Source organism: Micromonas commoda, chromosome 1 (genome assembly GCF_000090985.2).
Source record: "Micromonas commoda chromosome 1, complete sequence".
NCBI classification, from domain to species: Eukaryota; Viridiplantae; Chlorophyta; class Mamiellophyceae; order Mamiellales; family Mamiellaceae; genus Micromonas; species Micromonas commoda.
Window position 1 is genome coordinate 1,437,908 of NC_013038.1, and position 16,268 is coordinate 1,454,175.

Consider the following 16,268-nt stretch of genomic DNA (forward strand, 5'->3'; position numbering starts at 1 on the left):
CTCTGAATGCATACAGCTAAGAAATGATAAAAATAATCTGCTGTACAGATTAGCCCCGCGCGTGTACGACAAAACTCTTAAAAGAGCTCTTGGAGAAGCGAATCTTGCCTATACGTCATACGGCAACTCCCCCGCTGGTTTGGCCATATATGCAACTAATGGGAAAACTTGTTCAGGCAGGTCGATAGAAAGCGCCACGTTCAATCCCACTCTCAGTTCCACTCCAAACTGCATTGATTGACTACGCAGGAACGAATAGATTTTATCTTCAAAATGAAGTGTGGTCACTTTGTTCTTGTTGTCTTGGTTGAATTACTGCATGCAGATGTTCGATATGCAGGTGCCGTGCGTTCGCAGCTTGATGCTGTAGCGCCGGAAACGGCATTACACGTCGTTCACGGCACATATTCAAAATCGAAAGCCTTTACAGAATTTCTTGAGGCAGGTTGTATTTCTAACTACGGAACGAATACAAAGACTTTATCCACGTTATGTCGGCCCGACCACTTCTGCTCTGGCTGGTCAAAATGAAGCAGGATCAAATCTACACTATTCCTGCTGGTAACCTCACAACCCTGCTACCCTCTGCAAAGCTCAAAATGTAATAATAACAAAAGTCTGCCAGAATAAACGTTTGTACAATTTCACTCAGCAGGACCATCATGGGCCACAGGCCAGAGCCAACTGCAGTCGAGAGGTAAGATTGGCCGTCAAACATCTGCAGAACCCAGTGAGCGCATGATAAAAACCTTGCAACACCCAGCGCGAACACATAATTGGCAGTGAAATGCTCAACTGTTTTCACTTTTTGCATCAGCCGTAGTTGGGGGAGCACAGAGATTGCCTCAATATAGACACATGCTGCCCAGAGAATCCTGTTGATGCAGGCATGCGAGGTAGTAGGATGCGCCATCACCGCAGCTAACGTACATGGCACAAGTATGTACACGACATGAAGGTCATCCAGCTGATCGTTATAAGTCTTTCTAAGAGTTGTACGCATCGTGTACACCACCCAGACAGTCGCTGCTAGCGTCATAAGGTCAAGAAATGTGTGGATATCGTATTCCATGACGAAACTGCAGTACAGGCGTACCGCAAGAAATGTTGCGGTTAGTTCCTGTGTTTTCAGCGATAAACAATTGCAGTCGCGCTCGCCTATCAGCTTACATGCCAGACAGCCGATGCCAGAAAAGTGCACCGTTTCAGCTAGAATGAAAATGGAGTCGTGATCCTCGATAGCAGCATACAGAAACAACACAAGTGTCATGCAGCAAAATGTAATCACCACAGTTTGTTCTGTTGATGTACGCGCACACAGATGATGAATTGCGTTAAGCCAGCCGGCTTGCATCTTATTCTTCAGGCTTGCAAGGTATTTTCCAGCGATGGGCGAACCGGTAACCCGATTCTTCTCAAATTGAGTTGAAATCGGCGTCGTATCAGTGCAGATCTTCGCAGTGTCGCGAGATGATCTCCCGGCTATGGCAGAGCAGGGTGGGAGTTACGTCGCTGGCAGAAAAAGAAACCGACTTGCTCCTGTATGTATATATACATGAGGGTACGTATACCGTTAGTTATTTAATATATATATTATATATTATACTTATTATACTCTTATTATATATATCATGATATAATAATAATATATATGATATCATATATATATAATATGATTTTTATTTTATTTCGTGATCTATCGCTTGCTTGTACAAATGAAGGTATATATTAATATTCAAAAAGACTCCTCATTCAGCACCGGCAACGAATTTGGCAGCACCAGTCACAGAGCCTTGTGACTTTCACGACCTGTTCCGTGAAAAGAATAAACGCCACCACATGGGGGCAAACCGTATGAAAAGAAATGATGTACGACTGAAACACGTAAACTAACTACTGGCGGCAGCACAAAGCGAGCGTCGATGGGTGTCAAGGGTCTGTGGAATCTTCTTGAGCCCACAGGGAGGCGGGTCGACATAACTGCACTGGCCGGTCAGCGAGTCGCAGTTGATGCTTCCATCTGGCTCGTGCAATTCATTAAAGCCATGCGCGATGAGCGCGGAGACATGATTCATAACGCTCATCTTCTCGGGTGAGGTTTGCCTCTGTGGGGCCAAAGACTCCTCGACGGAATCCGCTGACCTTTGTATCCTTATATCTAACTGCAAGCTCTCTATTCAGTTTCTTCCGGCGCATTTGTCGCATGCTGTACCATGGAATCTCTCCGGTCTTCGTTTTCGATGGTGCCACTCCAACACTGAAGCGTCATACTGTTGCATCTCGCCGTCAGTTTCATGTTGACAAAGCTTTACAAATGAGGCGTACCGTCGAAAAGCTCCTTCTGAGTTCAGTAAAGGCAACTTTACTGCATGATGAGGTAGTCAGCAAAAGTGTGCATGACATGGGGCAGGGTTTAAGACTCGACCGTCATCTGAAGCACGTTCATGTAAGTCAGCCTGGAGTTGATGACGATGAAACTGCGCAGCCGGATGGTATTGCATATCATCTTGAACCGCACTCACGAAGAGCTGACGGTGAACGTTTTTACAACAGGAATCCGTCGGCAAATCCCAAACAGGGCTTATGTGAAAACGTCGAAACGGAGATCCCAGTATTAGATGCTATCGATCCGGAGATGCTCGCGAAATTGCCCGCTTCCATGCAGTTTGATCTAATGTTGAAGATTCGAGAGCAACGCGGATTGGAAAATCGTAGGAACTTAAAGAAATTGTGTGCGAATACAGCAGACTTTTCAGAGCTACAATTAAGTACATATCTTAAGTCAAGTTGCCTAAAGGAGAAAATTGAAGTTGCCAGGAAAGGTTTTCACGCAAGAAGCTCATGTTGGCATGAAGCAGGCGGTTCTGACCTCGCAGTAAGAGCGTCGAGTCAAGTTGCAAACATTTACAATGATGATTTCAAGGCTAGCCCGCGTGTCACTTCCTCCCGGCACTGCGCGTTCCTACTCTCCAAACCAAAATCTAGCGTGATGAAGGACGGGGTCTCTCATTGTTCGAGTACCCAAGATCTCACAAGGCCGTCGCAAGGCACACCAATCTCTCTGCAGCACAGTTTGCGAAGTGTCCATCACAAAGGCAGTCAGTTTTGTTTAAAGGGACCACCTGTCACGATGAAAACCCCTCCCAATGCAAAGCTCGTCACAAACATATCGCATGCATCGCGCACTGCAAACACGACGCGTAATACTACTGATGAGCAAGAGATGCTCTTGAAACAGGATGATCATGAAGGAATCGTTGCCCCAGATCTGACAGTTACATTCAAGGCTGAGAATGCAGCAGCTGAAGGGATCGATCCGATCTTTGCGAAAGAAAGTCACGATCCCTTACCCATCACATGGAACTCAATATCAAATGGAAATCTTGATGACGTAGGCGTTTGGAAAAGCATGGAAGTCAACAATGCAATCGGTCACATTGACCATAAACAAAAGAGAAACATCCAGGTGTTTGAGGAAACGACTTCGAGAAATGAGGAAGCCACCACTGATTTTTCTTGCACAGACATGAGAGAATTTCAAGACAAAATAAATCGCAATTCCGACACGTTTCTCTATGCCGGTGCTGCGCATGAACAGGATCGTGAAGCTGACGATGTCAGCCGACATACTGGACACAATCACACCTCCAAAAAAGAAACAGCGTGGTCTCCACCAATGCGGGAATGTAGCACTTCAGACCAACCAACCAATTTTGCAGCACAAGAGCAAGCAAATCTTGAGAACGATCGTCGTGAATCTGACTTGAAGTGTCCACCACACGAAGTACCACACAAAGTTCATAGGCGACAAGATGATATCACGAACACATCAGTAACCATCAATGCAGAAAATGCTTTCAATTCAGAACAAATGAGTGAAAGTGCAGAAACTGGTTTGCTTTCGGTGACTTTCAAACATGTGATGCCCTCTCCCGACCTCGTCGAGGATGATGCTGTATCTGTGTTTCTTCACTTTCCCAATTGTGTCAAGCCCATCACTTTCAGGTCATTGTATCTTTTTGAAACTCGAGCACACTGCGCACTCGAGAAATGTCCTAGTAATCCTTCTCTGGATTGCACCTTAGGAAAAGAATGCATAACATTGGAGTGCCGTTCTTTCCATGTTGACGTTCGTCCCTCCACCAAGAATCGTTTACCAGTTATCCTCCTTGCCCTCAAGAGGATGTTTTGTACAATGTTGTCACGAGAAGGTGAGATGCCAAACAGCAATATAAACCCTTGCTTTCACTTTGCAGTGGACGCCATGTCAGATGTCAAATCTGAAAATCATCGCCAAAAACTTGAAACGATGCTGGATGAAGCACGAAAAGAGCATGCACTCCTGCAGAGTGAAGGGAAAAATGCCGCACGGGGAGCAGACACGCCCACAGAAGAAATGTACCATCAAATCCAGGATCTTTTGACCCTGTTTGGAGTTCCCTATGTAATTGCTCCACAAGAGGCAGAAGCACAATGTGCGTGGATGAATTCAGAAGGTCTTGTAGATGCTGTCATAACGGAAGACAGCGATGCATTTTTGTTCGGCGCGAGTACTGTATATCGCAATGTGTTCAACACCAAAAAATACGTGGAAGTATACTCTGTAGAAAATATACAGCGGGATATAGGTCTTAAACGGGCACAGATGGCTGAACTCGCACTGTTGCTCGGATCCGATTACACAGAAGGTATACCTGGGGTGGGTATTGTTAATGCTCTTGAAATTGCATCTGTATTCTCCGGAATGGATGGCCTAACGACATTTCGAAACTGGGTGGAAAATGGTGATCTTCCTGATCAAGTTAATCGTGGGAATCGATGTTTGGCAGGGTCAAGTTTGCCAAAAAAACATGTCGTGGCAAAAGATGGCGAAGGCGGCCATTTAGTGTCGGACAAGGAAAAAAACATCGATTTGAAGGAAGGTGAAGTTGCAAATATCTACCTCCAACGAGAAATCTTCAAGCAAAAGCACCAAGCCGCGAGAACAAGATGGATTTTACCAAATGACTTTCCTTCAGTTGCGGTGATCGAAGCGTATGCAAAGCCTTTAGTTGACTCCTCGAAGGTGCACCTTGAATGGGGCAAGCCTAACTTTGAGCTCCTTCGCGTCTTTTGTCTCGAAAGCTTCAACTGGGGAATCGGTAAAACTGACGAGCTCCTAGAACCTGTCATCCAAACCTGGGAACGGGCAGAGCGGCAGACTGTTATAAAAGACTTTTTCTCAGTCTCCACAGAGCAGATAAATTTCGCTGTTCCGGTCGCGAGGTTTCGTTCAGCGCGCATCCAAAACGCTATAACCGGTCTAAAATTTACATCCATGGACTAAGCCAGCTTATTTGATCGCGAGACAGTAAATATGGAGGTACCAAACTTAGAATAAGTGACACTTCAAATAATGAACACATACCCACGGATTTAAGAAAGTAATATAATGGCGAATAAAACGCACGCAGTTGCCGTAACTAACATATATATAATAATACTACATATATATCCCATATATATTCATATATGAAGTATGGATAATAATAATATGATAATAATAAGGTATATATATAAATACATTATTAATATTACGTATTATACATGCATATATATACGAACGAATGAAGCAAGCAAGATATATATCTTATTATATCTTATTATTATATGTAATAAAATAAAATCAGTAAAAATAATAAATAAACATGCATATATATAAATATACGAACGAATGGACTAATAACGAATAATGAAGATATATGTAGGTGATGATATATTATTCGTTCGTAATAATAATGAGTAGTAGATAGTAGTGTTAACACTTACGTATCGTACCTTCGTGTTAATTAATCATAATTCGAATGCTGAAAACCTTGCCAAAGATTGAACTTCTTTGCGTCGCGGGCCATCAGCCCGCTCAAAGCACGCGGAGACGCAATCCAATCAGAGTTGATAATCCCGCCGAAAGCCCGCGAGTTGCATCACCGTCAATTGCGCGACCTCTGGACGACGCGGCATTGTCCAACACTCGACCTGAGTTTCTTCACAGGAAAGCAAACAGACGGTCACTCGGGCTTGTGACGCTCCCATGCTTTTATTCCCTCCAACGATGCTTTCCAGGCAGTGCTGTACAGTATATGTTTCCCTCCCACGCTGTTGCTCGCGAGATCTCTCCTTTTTCGCCGCTAATTGAAAGTGTTGAGCAAATCCGCGACGCAACTCGTGAGCTCGAGGCCATGCAAGATTCTCTTTGTACAAGTGCGGCACTCGGTACTTCTCCCCCACTTCAAAATTTAAAGCTTCGACTTAGGTCAAAGCCTCTATCAGATCTGACATCGGCGGCTCAAAATATAGATAAATATATTGATATCGTACCGTTAGATAACTGGGAAGAGGTGATATGGATGTCCATGGAGGATGATAGGTTTGGATATCGGAATGATCGAAAGATGAGCGCCCAACGCCTTCCAGGTATTGAGAGGCCAAATGATTTCTTATGTTTCCTTTTTAGTTGTTTCAACGATCCAAGAGCGCCGCCAAGTACAAACATGCTACTGTCCTTGAAATTGCTCGAAGATGGAGTTGACATGGGGATTCGAGGAGATAGGCGGATTAATGCAGAGGGTCTCAGTTCTTCTGTGTCTGATGTGAAGGAAAAGGTTGAGGCTTATCTGACTTTTTTGGAAAGTTTGAATGTCGCCATCCCAGATCCGACAACAAGATGACACTGCGTTAGACATCATATGTAGGCATCGGTATTCATGTAATCGAGTATAATCGAGTGTCAGATCTCATGGCAGCATGGAACTGTGAAACTGAACCTTGAGTTGAAGATTCGGCAAAACCAACTTCTGAGTTGTGGACTTACGATCCGTCTGTGTCGAAGTCAAAAATCTATTTTCGAAGTTAGCTAGGTCCACTGCTCTACTGGAAAACGCGTTTGTCTTCTTTGTCAAATGCGTGACGCTTGAAATACAGATACAGCTTCGTGTTCTTGTCTGCCTCGGAAACTGGCTGGATTCCGTCCCTAAAGAACACCTTGAATTTGCCACTCTTTCCAAACCACCCACTGATGATTCCTTCTTCACCGCGATCCGTGAATACTTTCATGCCTTGGAACATAGACAGGTCGGTTTCCCTTTTGAACATTCCTTTGCAGATTGCAGATTTGTCATCCTGTAGCCGTTCTATCACACCTTCCCTCCTTTTTAGTTTGAAAACTTTGATGCACCTCATTGCGCTTGTGTCTTGATCAAAGGCGAATGGCCGTAAGATCTGGCCATAGAATGCTAAGCGGCATGCGTTCTTCTGAATATCCGTGTCTAAACGCGAAGCAATATATAAGCCCCCGGGAGGACAAACAACGGGGCGATCAAAGAAAAGGAGTGCCCAGGTGGCATTTTGAAGTGTCCTTTTATTGCTCGCGACACTTACAGGTTTTATAGAGGTGTCTACGATTTCTTCCGAGTTTTGTTCATGCATGCCAGCAGCGTATAACAGCTCTTCATAATATGAGTATTCCTTTTGTCCGTCAAACTCAGTGAAAATTTGGTCCGAGGGTTGTCGTGGGAGGGACGACTTCCAGGAATGCTGAAGAGACGTGTTTATCGTGTCGCGGTCCATCATTCCAGGAGAGGCCGAAGAATCCTCTCGCGCGGCACCCGCTTCTGAAATATTGCCAAAAAACTCAGCAGTGGCCATTGCTGTAACGTGTCCCACCGTAACATGGAACTTCATCTTTGAGAGCACGCGACCTTTGTAATATCTGATTTTCTGCGCAAGTACAACCGCCGTACTGAACCGTGGTACAGTGCCGGGAGCTGCCAACATGCCTCGCTCGATGAGTTTAGGATCAAGCTGGGTAACGCAAATGCCAAGTCGATCACCTTTAGCACAGTCTTGAACAGGCCTTTTGAACATTTGCATGCTCTTCACCTTTTTTACGATTCCGAGTTCAGGCAATTCAATTTCATCCCCGACCTTACAGGTGCCTCTCAACACAGTCCCTGTCATCACAGTCCCCTGACCTCTGGCAGGAAAGCAGTGATCAACCGCAAACAGAAACGTCCCGAAACACCTCTCTATCTTTTTCGTTGTAACATACGACGAAAGACTCGAAACCAAGGCAGCCATTCCGATAGGGGGCAGGCCTCCGGCTTCCATACCATCCGCACCTCCAGGACGCGCAGCAACAGAGATAAATTCGCAATCTCTGAATTTAGTGGCCTTCAGGACTTTTCTCAATCGCGCTTTGGCATTTTCGATTCGCTCAAAGCGTAATTTCTCAGGAATCATATCAATTTTATTCAAAACAACGAGGAGGTCTTGTGCTGTTATCTCGCCAACGACCAAACATTCTGCGGTCTGCGTCTGCATTCCCTTGTTTACATCTATCACCAAAACCATCATATCAATTATGTGTGCCCCGCCAAGCACAGTTTTCATGAGAGTCGCGTGTCCCGGACAGTCCACGAGGGTGAACTGGACCTGTTCGTATAGGTCGTTGTCAAGGTTTTTTGGCACTCTTGTCGAAAAACTTGAGAAACCGAGATCCAATGTAATGCCCCGTTCGATACTTTGAGGATGTTTATCCAAAGAAGCAGTTGAGAAGTGAGTAGAAAGTGCCCGAACTGTATGCATAGGAAGTGTGGTGAAAATTGCGGAGAAAGGCGTGAGTCTTGATGGGAACCTTAGACCGGATGTAAGAATTTTCGCTTTGGTCGCTCGCTCACCTAAACTTGTCTTCCCACTATCGACGTGACCTAGAATGCCAACATTTATATTGAGTGTGCGCTGCTTTGCTGAACTCATGTAGAATGCATCTGGTGCACCTGCGAGACACTTATCGCAAGACCACAAGGCCGGCGGTACCGGGGATATTGCTACAATAATGTGAACGAATCAAGCCCGATGTCATATCTAATAATTACGGTATCCTTATTACATATTACGAAGGTATTATACTTGCTTATTATTATTATCACAAGCAAATAATAAATAAAGAGCGTAATAAGAATATAATATATATATGTACGAAGGTACAATCCTTATAAAAGAGATGGCACAGAGATCTTGTCACAATTATCTGACAGGAATGTTAGTCAGGCTAACGAAATACATAAATGCAAGACATGCACAATTAATAACAATTAACACTTACTTGTGCATTGTCTTGTATATACATATGTGCATGTCAATTATTGATAGATATATACATTATCTTCGTTCATGTGTGCTTATTTGACAAGTGCATTGAGTCCATATAATATTTATGTATAATATATATATTAATAACTCTCCAAGTAATATAATAAGTGCCCGGACATACAGTCACGTTATTACAAGACGATATATAGACGATATCATTATATACATGTATATATATATCTGACGTTATTATTATTGTTATTACATATATATACGAACGAACGAAGGTATTCTATTAAAAAATAAATAAAGTACGAAGGTACAAATAAATAAATGAAGCTGACCGGAGAATGACGCGGGCGGGTGTGACTACCATACATGTGGTGGAGGGCCGAAATATAATGGAATAATATATAAACAAATAAAACAACAACAAATTATAAATAAAGTACAAGCAAATAAATAAAGCTTATTATTTTTGGTGAATAATTCTGAGAGTCCTATATATTTATTTGCTCATCATCAGGCGCAGGTTTCGTGGGCCAACTACAGCTAAATACGAAGGTATGTAATAATAATAGGCTAGGGAACGAATATCTTATACCTTCGAAGGTAACACTTATACTTTATATATATTATATACTTATACTTATTATTTATAAGATGAATGTAATAATCATATATCATATATTATATATGTATATTAGTTGTATATTAATATGATGGATAATTATATATTAATACCTTCGGTAATAATTAATAAGTGATATATATATATATATTTATTGTATTGTACATGCATATATATTAGATATATAATTAGGTGTTCTTTATTTATTATTATTAGCTAGCTAGAGTATTCAATTCTCGCATACAGCAGCAGTTCCTGCTGCTATTAATAAAATTATTATTATTAGCTAGCAGTAAGATTTACGTGCAAGTAGGTTATCCAGAAAACGAGGCGCGAGTGTTGTTAACTGTGGAAGCTTATGAGATGAAATTTCAGAAGTTGCACCGATGCCATCTCGTTTCTGGTCATATGGAGTCGTGCTTGCCCGCGTGGAAAATGCGTTTTCACCGATTCTCTTTGCAGCTTGCGCTTGGGCTGAAGGGACAGAGGCTGCGAATGACTGGCTGGCTGAAGGAAGAGGTGTACCGCCAAAATAACACTTCAAAGGGTGGCTAGCGATGGTGAAGTTGTCATCTCTCTCTGGCACCAATTCCTGGCCATTCTCAAATTTAGCATGGGAATTTTCCTGCACTGCTTGTCCGTCCGCCTCCTCTCCTCGTGTGTCGCAATCCTTTTTTACTGTGACAACCAACCTGTTCTCGGTCACGATGGTGATGCGACACATGCTTTCGTCTCGAGGTACCAGAACAGCTTTCGGTTTGCCAAACATAGATTCCCAGCATCTCGTAGCTTGCAGCGTCGGACCACCTAGCTCGAGGATATAGATACCAAGCTCGCCAATTTGCGAAGGTCCACTATTTCCAGTCGAAAATGCTCCCTCTGCTAGAGAGGGTTCCCCAGTTTGGATTGAGACATAAAACGTATGACGTGAAGGATGCGCTGTAATTGTAACTCCTGATAAACATAGGTTGCGAACCACCGCAGCTGTCACGAGATTCCAAATTACGACTCTTCTAGCTTGTAAGGTCACCAGCAGAGGTTCACCTGTGATGAATTTGATATCGAGCTGAGCTGCATGTGATGATGGCTCATTAGAAGCAGATGGGAAAATCCTGCGGTCTGTCTTATTAGATCTAAATGGATTTTTGAGTCCGCAAAGGCGAACGCAACTGTCGGGACCCCACAGCACAATATCGTAGCTACCTGTTGCAAGTAAAGAGCCGTCCGAGGAAAAGCTCGCTGAAAATATCGAGGTGAATTGCTGGTCTGCATGGAACATTGCGGAGCAGCAACTCCACGCCAAAATTTCGTTGTTTGAGGAAAACACTGACCGTTTCCAAAGCTTTATTTCACCGTCCATGGAAACTGTGCATAAGAGGGTTTCTACTTTGGGCACGTTGCTTCGAAAAGCGACCGATGTCACATTACATTTATGTGGAGCATCGCAGGTAGTTACGCAGGTGAATCTGACATGCCTTTTTTCATGCGCGGGGGAATCGTTGGAGGGAATATTTTCACGTCTTTCCCAGATCTTGAGAGTCTCCGTGCATATATATTCCGTACATGAGGAAAAGCACTGTGCGCGCCTAGCTCGTGCGAGCTTATCCAGTCTTGAAGAAGCACCCTCCGATCTCCGGGAGACGGTCGCAAGGGAAAAACCATCAGGGCTAAAAACAAGTTGTGTGACAATTTCTTCGAGTCCTCCAATCATGTCGGCGTGTGAGGTATGGTCGTTGGATGAAACATGTACATCTGAGATGTGCGAGTCCTGAGTGAAGTCGAAAAGCTGCACTTTCGCACCTGCCGCAGAGGATGCGAGCGCACCAGATGTTGGATCGATAGCAAGGCAGGTCGGAGTGTCAGCTTTGCTGAAAGAATGAAGCCTTGATTCAATACTCGAGCAGATCTTCGGATCACGAGATGTTGATAACACTGCTTTTGCGTTGTACATTCCATAATCCGATGAAGAGGGTCGTATTCCTTGAATCGTGCATTCTGTTGCCAAGGAAGAGAGCGACACAACGCGCAGGGAGTTGTCAACACAAGCTACTACGACGCGGGATGCATCCCTTGGAAAATGAAAAATCTTGCTGAGAGGTGCTCCGAGGCGAGGCAAGTACGATTTACGAGCTTCATCAAGTTTCCAAACCACCATTACGGATTCTGCTCCTCCAGATACAAGGTGCATGCCGTCAGCTGAGAATAACAAACACTTTACAGGTTGCGAATGCCAATGAAATGTACAATTAGGTGAGCATTCAAGCACGTCAAATTTTGAACCACTCAAGCTGCTCTGTGTGGTGATAGATTGGAATCGTCTTTTTTGTCCATCTTCACACATGCCAGCAAGCACATTGTACCAAAGTAATATACGACCTGTTACATCACCGGCGGCAACAAACCTGCTGGTGTGGTGGAGAGCCAAAGCCGTGAATTGCTTTGTGTGATGCAGCCGCACTCTTGTTTTTGCAATCGAATTTTTCCTACAATTACTTGACCAAATAAGTATGGTGTTACGCTCAAACACTCCGAAAACATCACCACAAGAGCTCGTCACAAGAGTCGGAATGGATGACATTTTTGCTAAACGCTCCACGATGCGACCGGTTGAAAGACTGTATGCATAGACATGGCTCCCGTCCACAAATCCTCTATCAGTACACCTCCGTGAACAAGTTAGAAACGCCAAATCATGTTGACGTGCTCCGTCTGGAGGCGAGATCACTAAACTTTCAACAGGACCGGGGGCGATGAAGAGTGTGTTCAGGGAAAAATCATTTGTGTTCCAGGTTCGGAGGGTGCCATCGAGCGACCCGGTCAAGAGAACTTTGCCTTCGGGATGCGCTGGGTGAAACGTAATGGCTGTCACGTCTGCACGGTGACCTTCCAGGCAATGGGTCAATGGCGAGCCTGATACGGCGCAAAATGCTTTCACGATGCTTCCCACGCATATATAAATCGCCTTGCCATCGAAGGACTACAGCCATTAAAAAAGTTAGTGTCCTTCGCGAGGTTTCAGAAGCCAAGAAGAGTGCAACGCAAAACCGGGAACAACCAGATATTGATTGATGATTCACGCGCAATTGGAGTAGGTCTCACCACTAATACTCCACGACTTGTCAGTTGCCCTCCAGCCAGATGGCAGGGTCGACTCCCGTCGTGCATCGATTGCGCGTGTGGAAGGGAAGATTCAGAGGAAACGCTCCGGAACTGCAGGTTCGTTGCTTCTGGCCGCCCGTCACCGGCAACAGGGCTTTCTCAGGGGGCTACAGATGAACGCGTGGGCTTGCGCAAATCAGCCGGGTACACAATTTGGAGCGGAACAGAACTCAAGTCTGATCAGCCGGACTTCTGCTCCCGAATCTCTTCTCAAGCTCCGCCGCCATAAAACTTTCCCACTGCTGACTCGCCCCGTCTTCGAATAAATAAAGGTTTAGACTAGCTAGACTACATCGTTTATTTCATTTATTTCGTCCCGAGTTTTAATCACCATTATTACTCCGTTAGTAGCTTACCCCGGCACACCCTTCAGCACGCGCAAGTTCACCTATTAGCGCGCGCTGGCTCCGAAATTCACATCTGCATCGCATGTATGCACCCGATCGCATGGACGCCCACAACTTCGTGCCCCCTCGCCGAGCCTTCTTTCCAGATCTCAATCTCGTTCACGTTTCAGTTTCTTTCCAACGCAGGTTGTTCTATTCATATTTCAAGACACTTGTCGGAAAGGAGGTAATGCGATCATGAGTACGACTTGCGAGTCGTGCCGCCTTCCTCACCGCGCTGATAAACTTTGCGCGCGCGCGTGTTTATGTGTTTATTATTCTGAACTTACGTGCGTTTGGCACAGATAACTGTTGAGCTGAAGAACGACATCGCCATCTCTGGAGTTCTCGTCTCAGTGGACCAGTACCTGAACATTAAGCTAACGAAAACCAAGGTTGTCGAAGAGGAGCGGTACCCGCACATGCGTTCTGTGCGGAACTGCTTCATCCGTGGCTCTGTCGTCAGGTATGTTCAGCTTCCACACCAATTTGTTGACATAGATGTACTCCATGACGCCACTAGGCGTGAAGCGAGGGGTTCATGAACTTCATCTTAGGAAGAGTAGAAATTCGCAAGCGCTATCTGCTCAGCTGTGGACATTTTATTGTAATACAGCATATGGTATAGTTGATTTGAGTTGGAAGGCAGCCGTCCTGATGAAGCTCATATTTTTGTTTTTGTAGTTTCTAGAGCCCACGACATACTTAGTGACACTAGTCATACTCAAGCTCGAAAGACCCTCAACCTTCGCAAAAACTTATGATCATGATGACTTCGCATGTGATGAAGCTAACCTTTGTACGTCCAAAGCCATTCTAAAAAAAATGTGTACAGCGGAAGAGACAAGGCGAAACAATCATGGATAATGCAGTTGTCCCCTGTAAGAGGAAGTAAAGCTTCCGTTGAACAAGCCCAAGATTAGATGCACGGGCCAACAGGACGAATGAGAACTCTCCTACTTGAGCCATGGAGAATCCAACTGCGAGGGAAGTTTGGGCAGTGTATCCAAAAGCTCTCACCACAAGTGCAATTAATGAGCACTTATAAAAGACCACAACGAAGAGAGTAGCGAAAAGGACATCGAAGTGTAACCAGAGAAATGTCGGGTTCATCACAATACCTATCGATGCCAAGAACAGAGCTGCGAAAACGTTTCGAACAGGCTCAATATTATGCAGCGTCCGTTCAGCAAAAGGGGTCAAGCTAATCGTTAGGCCGGCGAAAAACGCGCCGAGCTCAATGCTTAATCCCAAGTGTTCGCTCGTCCATGCAACGGTCAGACAAAATGCCATAGCAACCTTGAGCAAGTGAACACAACAATCGTTACCAATAAATAAATAGGTTACATTCGCTCCAAAGAATGCCAGATGTTAGACAGAAACACATTCGGGCTGACTGGAATTGTCGAGTGACGCACCATTTGATGTAGCTCCCTGCAGTGCTTTGAGTTTGAGACCAGATAAAAAATAGCGCGGACATGTGTGCGGCATATAGAAATTGCACAGGTGAAAATGATAGTTGCCGTGCCCGTTCGCAACAACGAAACGGTGCCTTCCATGATGCCATGGCTACCACCGAGGATAGGAAGTAAAGCAAATAGTAACCCAATTGTGCAGTCCTGCAAAATGAGAGTTCCTACTGTAATCTGTCCGGACGTGGATCGAATAATTTTTCGCTCCACAATACACTGGACCACCACGGCGGTCGATGACATTGAAAGGAAAGCCCCGATAAAGATGCCTTCAGACAGTGGAGCGCCAATAAAATCTGCCAAAACCCCACATACAAAAATCATTAGCCAGATTTCAAGACTACCTCCCGCAAGCGAAACTGCTTGAACATAGTGCAACTTGGAGAAGGAGAGCTCGAGTCCAAGCGTAAATAGGAGGAATATGACTCCAAACTGAGCCAAGGTCTCGACCTGCCGAAGGGATTTTATCAATGAGGCAGAAGAATAAGTTCACGCACGAAATGTTCACCTGTACAAGCTCTATGACTAAACCCATGCCCCCAGGACCGACACATGAACCGGCAACGAGATAGCCAGTGCTTACCGGCTGCCCGAGTAAGCTACTTATGATTGCCCCAGATGCCGCGCCCACAATGACGGTAATGAGGTCACTGATTAGGCGAAGGTCCACATAAAAGGCCAGGATGTCACTAATCACTTAAGGCGGTTCGTGCAATCAAGGAGAAAAGATAATGAGTCTCGCCCAAACCTTGCTGCAGCTCGAAAGCACCAGACTTTGGGTTCGATATGACGAATTCGTTGTCGCGCACGTCGACAAGACGCGTTACATCCACGTGATGACTTTCGCCGCCTAACATGCGATCTAGATCTTTTGCAGAAAACTCAAGCCGTTTCAGGAAAGAGTCTGGTTTCGTCTGGATTGGTATCAACTGAATAATCGAATGGGTCATGCTTTGGGCTTCTTCTGAGAAATCTCCGTTGCCAGGGCTGTAACTACTTGAAAGGTCTGCTTCACGTATCCGTGTTGTATAGACAGCAGCTTCAAGAACACCAGCTGCGCTGACACTTTTGTTGAACGACCATCCCACCCCGTTACCACTTAAGCCGGGCACATCTACATCTTCCGTTTGTGAGAAGTCTCTCGCGAGAGCCTTTCCGGTTCGCACGACGAAAGTATTCCTGAACGTGAAATCATCGCTTTCTCGTGCGCTTGAACGCTCTCCAAGAACGATTTTGTCAGCTTCCGTCGGGACAGACGAGCGCGGCTCGTGGACCTTGGTGCCGAGAGCGGTTTCAGGCCAACGTTCGGTATTGTTGCTGGAATGCAGGTTGTTAAATGTCTTCGATTCGCTGCTGGAAAACGTTCGTTCGAATATCTCTCCGCTAACTCCCGGTATACTCCAAAGCAACCAGATGCCGAAAGTTAGCTTCGCGAAAGGACGTGGGCCGACACTTCGCATTTTCAGGCCTGGTTTTCGACACTTTCGTCTA

The 16,268-nt window shown here is 45.0% G+C and overlaps 6 protein-coding genes across 6 annotated transcripts; 2 read left to right on the plus strand and 4 right to left on the minus strand.

The window, feature by feature from the left end:
• Positions 1–544: 544 nt before the first annotated feature.
• On the minus strand, positions 545–1,270 carry MICPUN_77560 (predicted protein; the record flags this gene model as incomplete). The annotated part of the gene is made up of 1 exon (XM_002507624.1): positions 545–1,270. The coding sequence occupies one exon, from the start codon at positions 1,268–1,270 to the stop codon at positions 545–547; it is 726 nt and encodes a 241-aa protein (XP_002507670.1).
• Positions 1,271–1,922: 652 nt separating this feature from the next.
• Positions 1,923–5,498, plus strand: MICPUN_55373 (dna-repair protein UVH3; the record flags this gene model as incomplete). The annotated part of the gene is made up of 2 exons (XM_002507226.1): positions 1,923–2,092; positions 2,170–5,498. The coding sequence occupies 2 exons, from the start codon at positions 1,923–1,925 to the stop codon at positions 5,324–5,326; spliced, it is 3,327 nt and encodes a 1,108-aa protein (XP_002507272.1). The 3' UTR covers positions 5,327–5,498.
• Positions 5,499–5,619: 121 nt separating this feature from the next.
• On the plus strand, positions 5,620–6,707 carry MICPUN_51728 (predicted protein; the record flags this gene model as incomplete). Its single annotated transcript, XM_002507227.1, has 1 exon — positions 5,620–6,707. The coding sequence occupies exon 1, from the start codon at positions 5,844–5,846 to the stop codon at positions 6,705–6,707; it is 864 nt and encodes a 287-aa protein (XP_002507273.1). The 5' UTR covers positions 5,620–5,843.
• Positions 6,708–6,716: 9 nt separating this feature from the next.
• SELB (selenocysteine-specific elongation factor) lies at positions 6,717–8,864 on the minus strand. The gene has a single exon (XM_002507625.1). The coding sequence runs from the start codon at positions 8,791–8,793 to the stop codon at positions 6,907–6,909; it is 1,887 nt and encodes a 628-aa protein (XP_002507671.1). The 5' UTR covers positions 8,794–8,864; the 3' UTR covers positions 6,717–6,906.
• A 1,182-nt stretch (positions 8,865–10,046) lies between these two features.
• On the minus strand, positions 10,047–12,925 carry WDR75 (predicted protein; the record flags this gene model as incomplete). Its single annotated transcript, XM_002507626.1, has 2 exons — positions 10,047–12,722; positions 12,860–12,925. 2 exons carry the CDS (start codon positions 12,923–12,925, stop codon positions 10,047–10,049), a joined length of 2,742 nt encoding a protein of 913 aa, XP_002507672.1.
• Positions 12,926–14,121: 1,196 nt separating this feature from the next.
• On the minus strand, positions 14,122–16,237 carry KEA1.2 (monovalent Cation:Proton antiporter-2 family; the record flags this gene model as incomplete). Its single annotated transcript, XM_002507627.1, has 4 exons — positions 14,122–14,604; positions 14,724–15,227; positions 15,286–15,473; positions 15,526–16,237. 4 exons carry the CDS (start codon positions 16,235–16,237, stop codon positions 14,122–14,124), a joined length of 1,887 nt encoding a protein of 628 aa, XP_002507673.1.
• Between the last annotated feature and the right edge of the window lie 31 nt (positions 16,238–16,268).

What these genes read in the sequence shown, in the direction of transcription:
- SELB (XM_002507625.1), bottom strand. Translation starts at nt 8,793, where the DNA reads ATGAGTTCAGCAAAGCAGCGCACACTCAATATAAATGTTGGCATTCTA.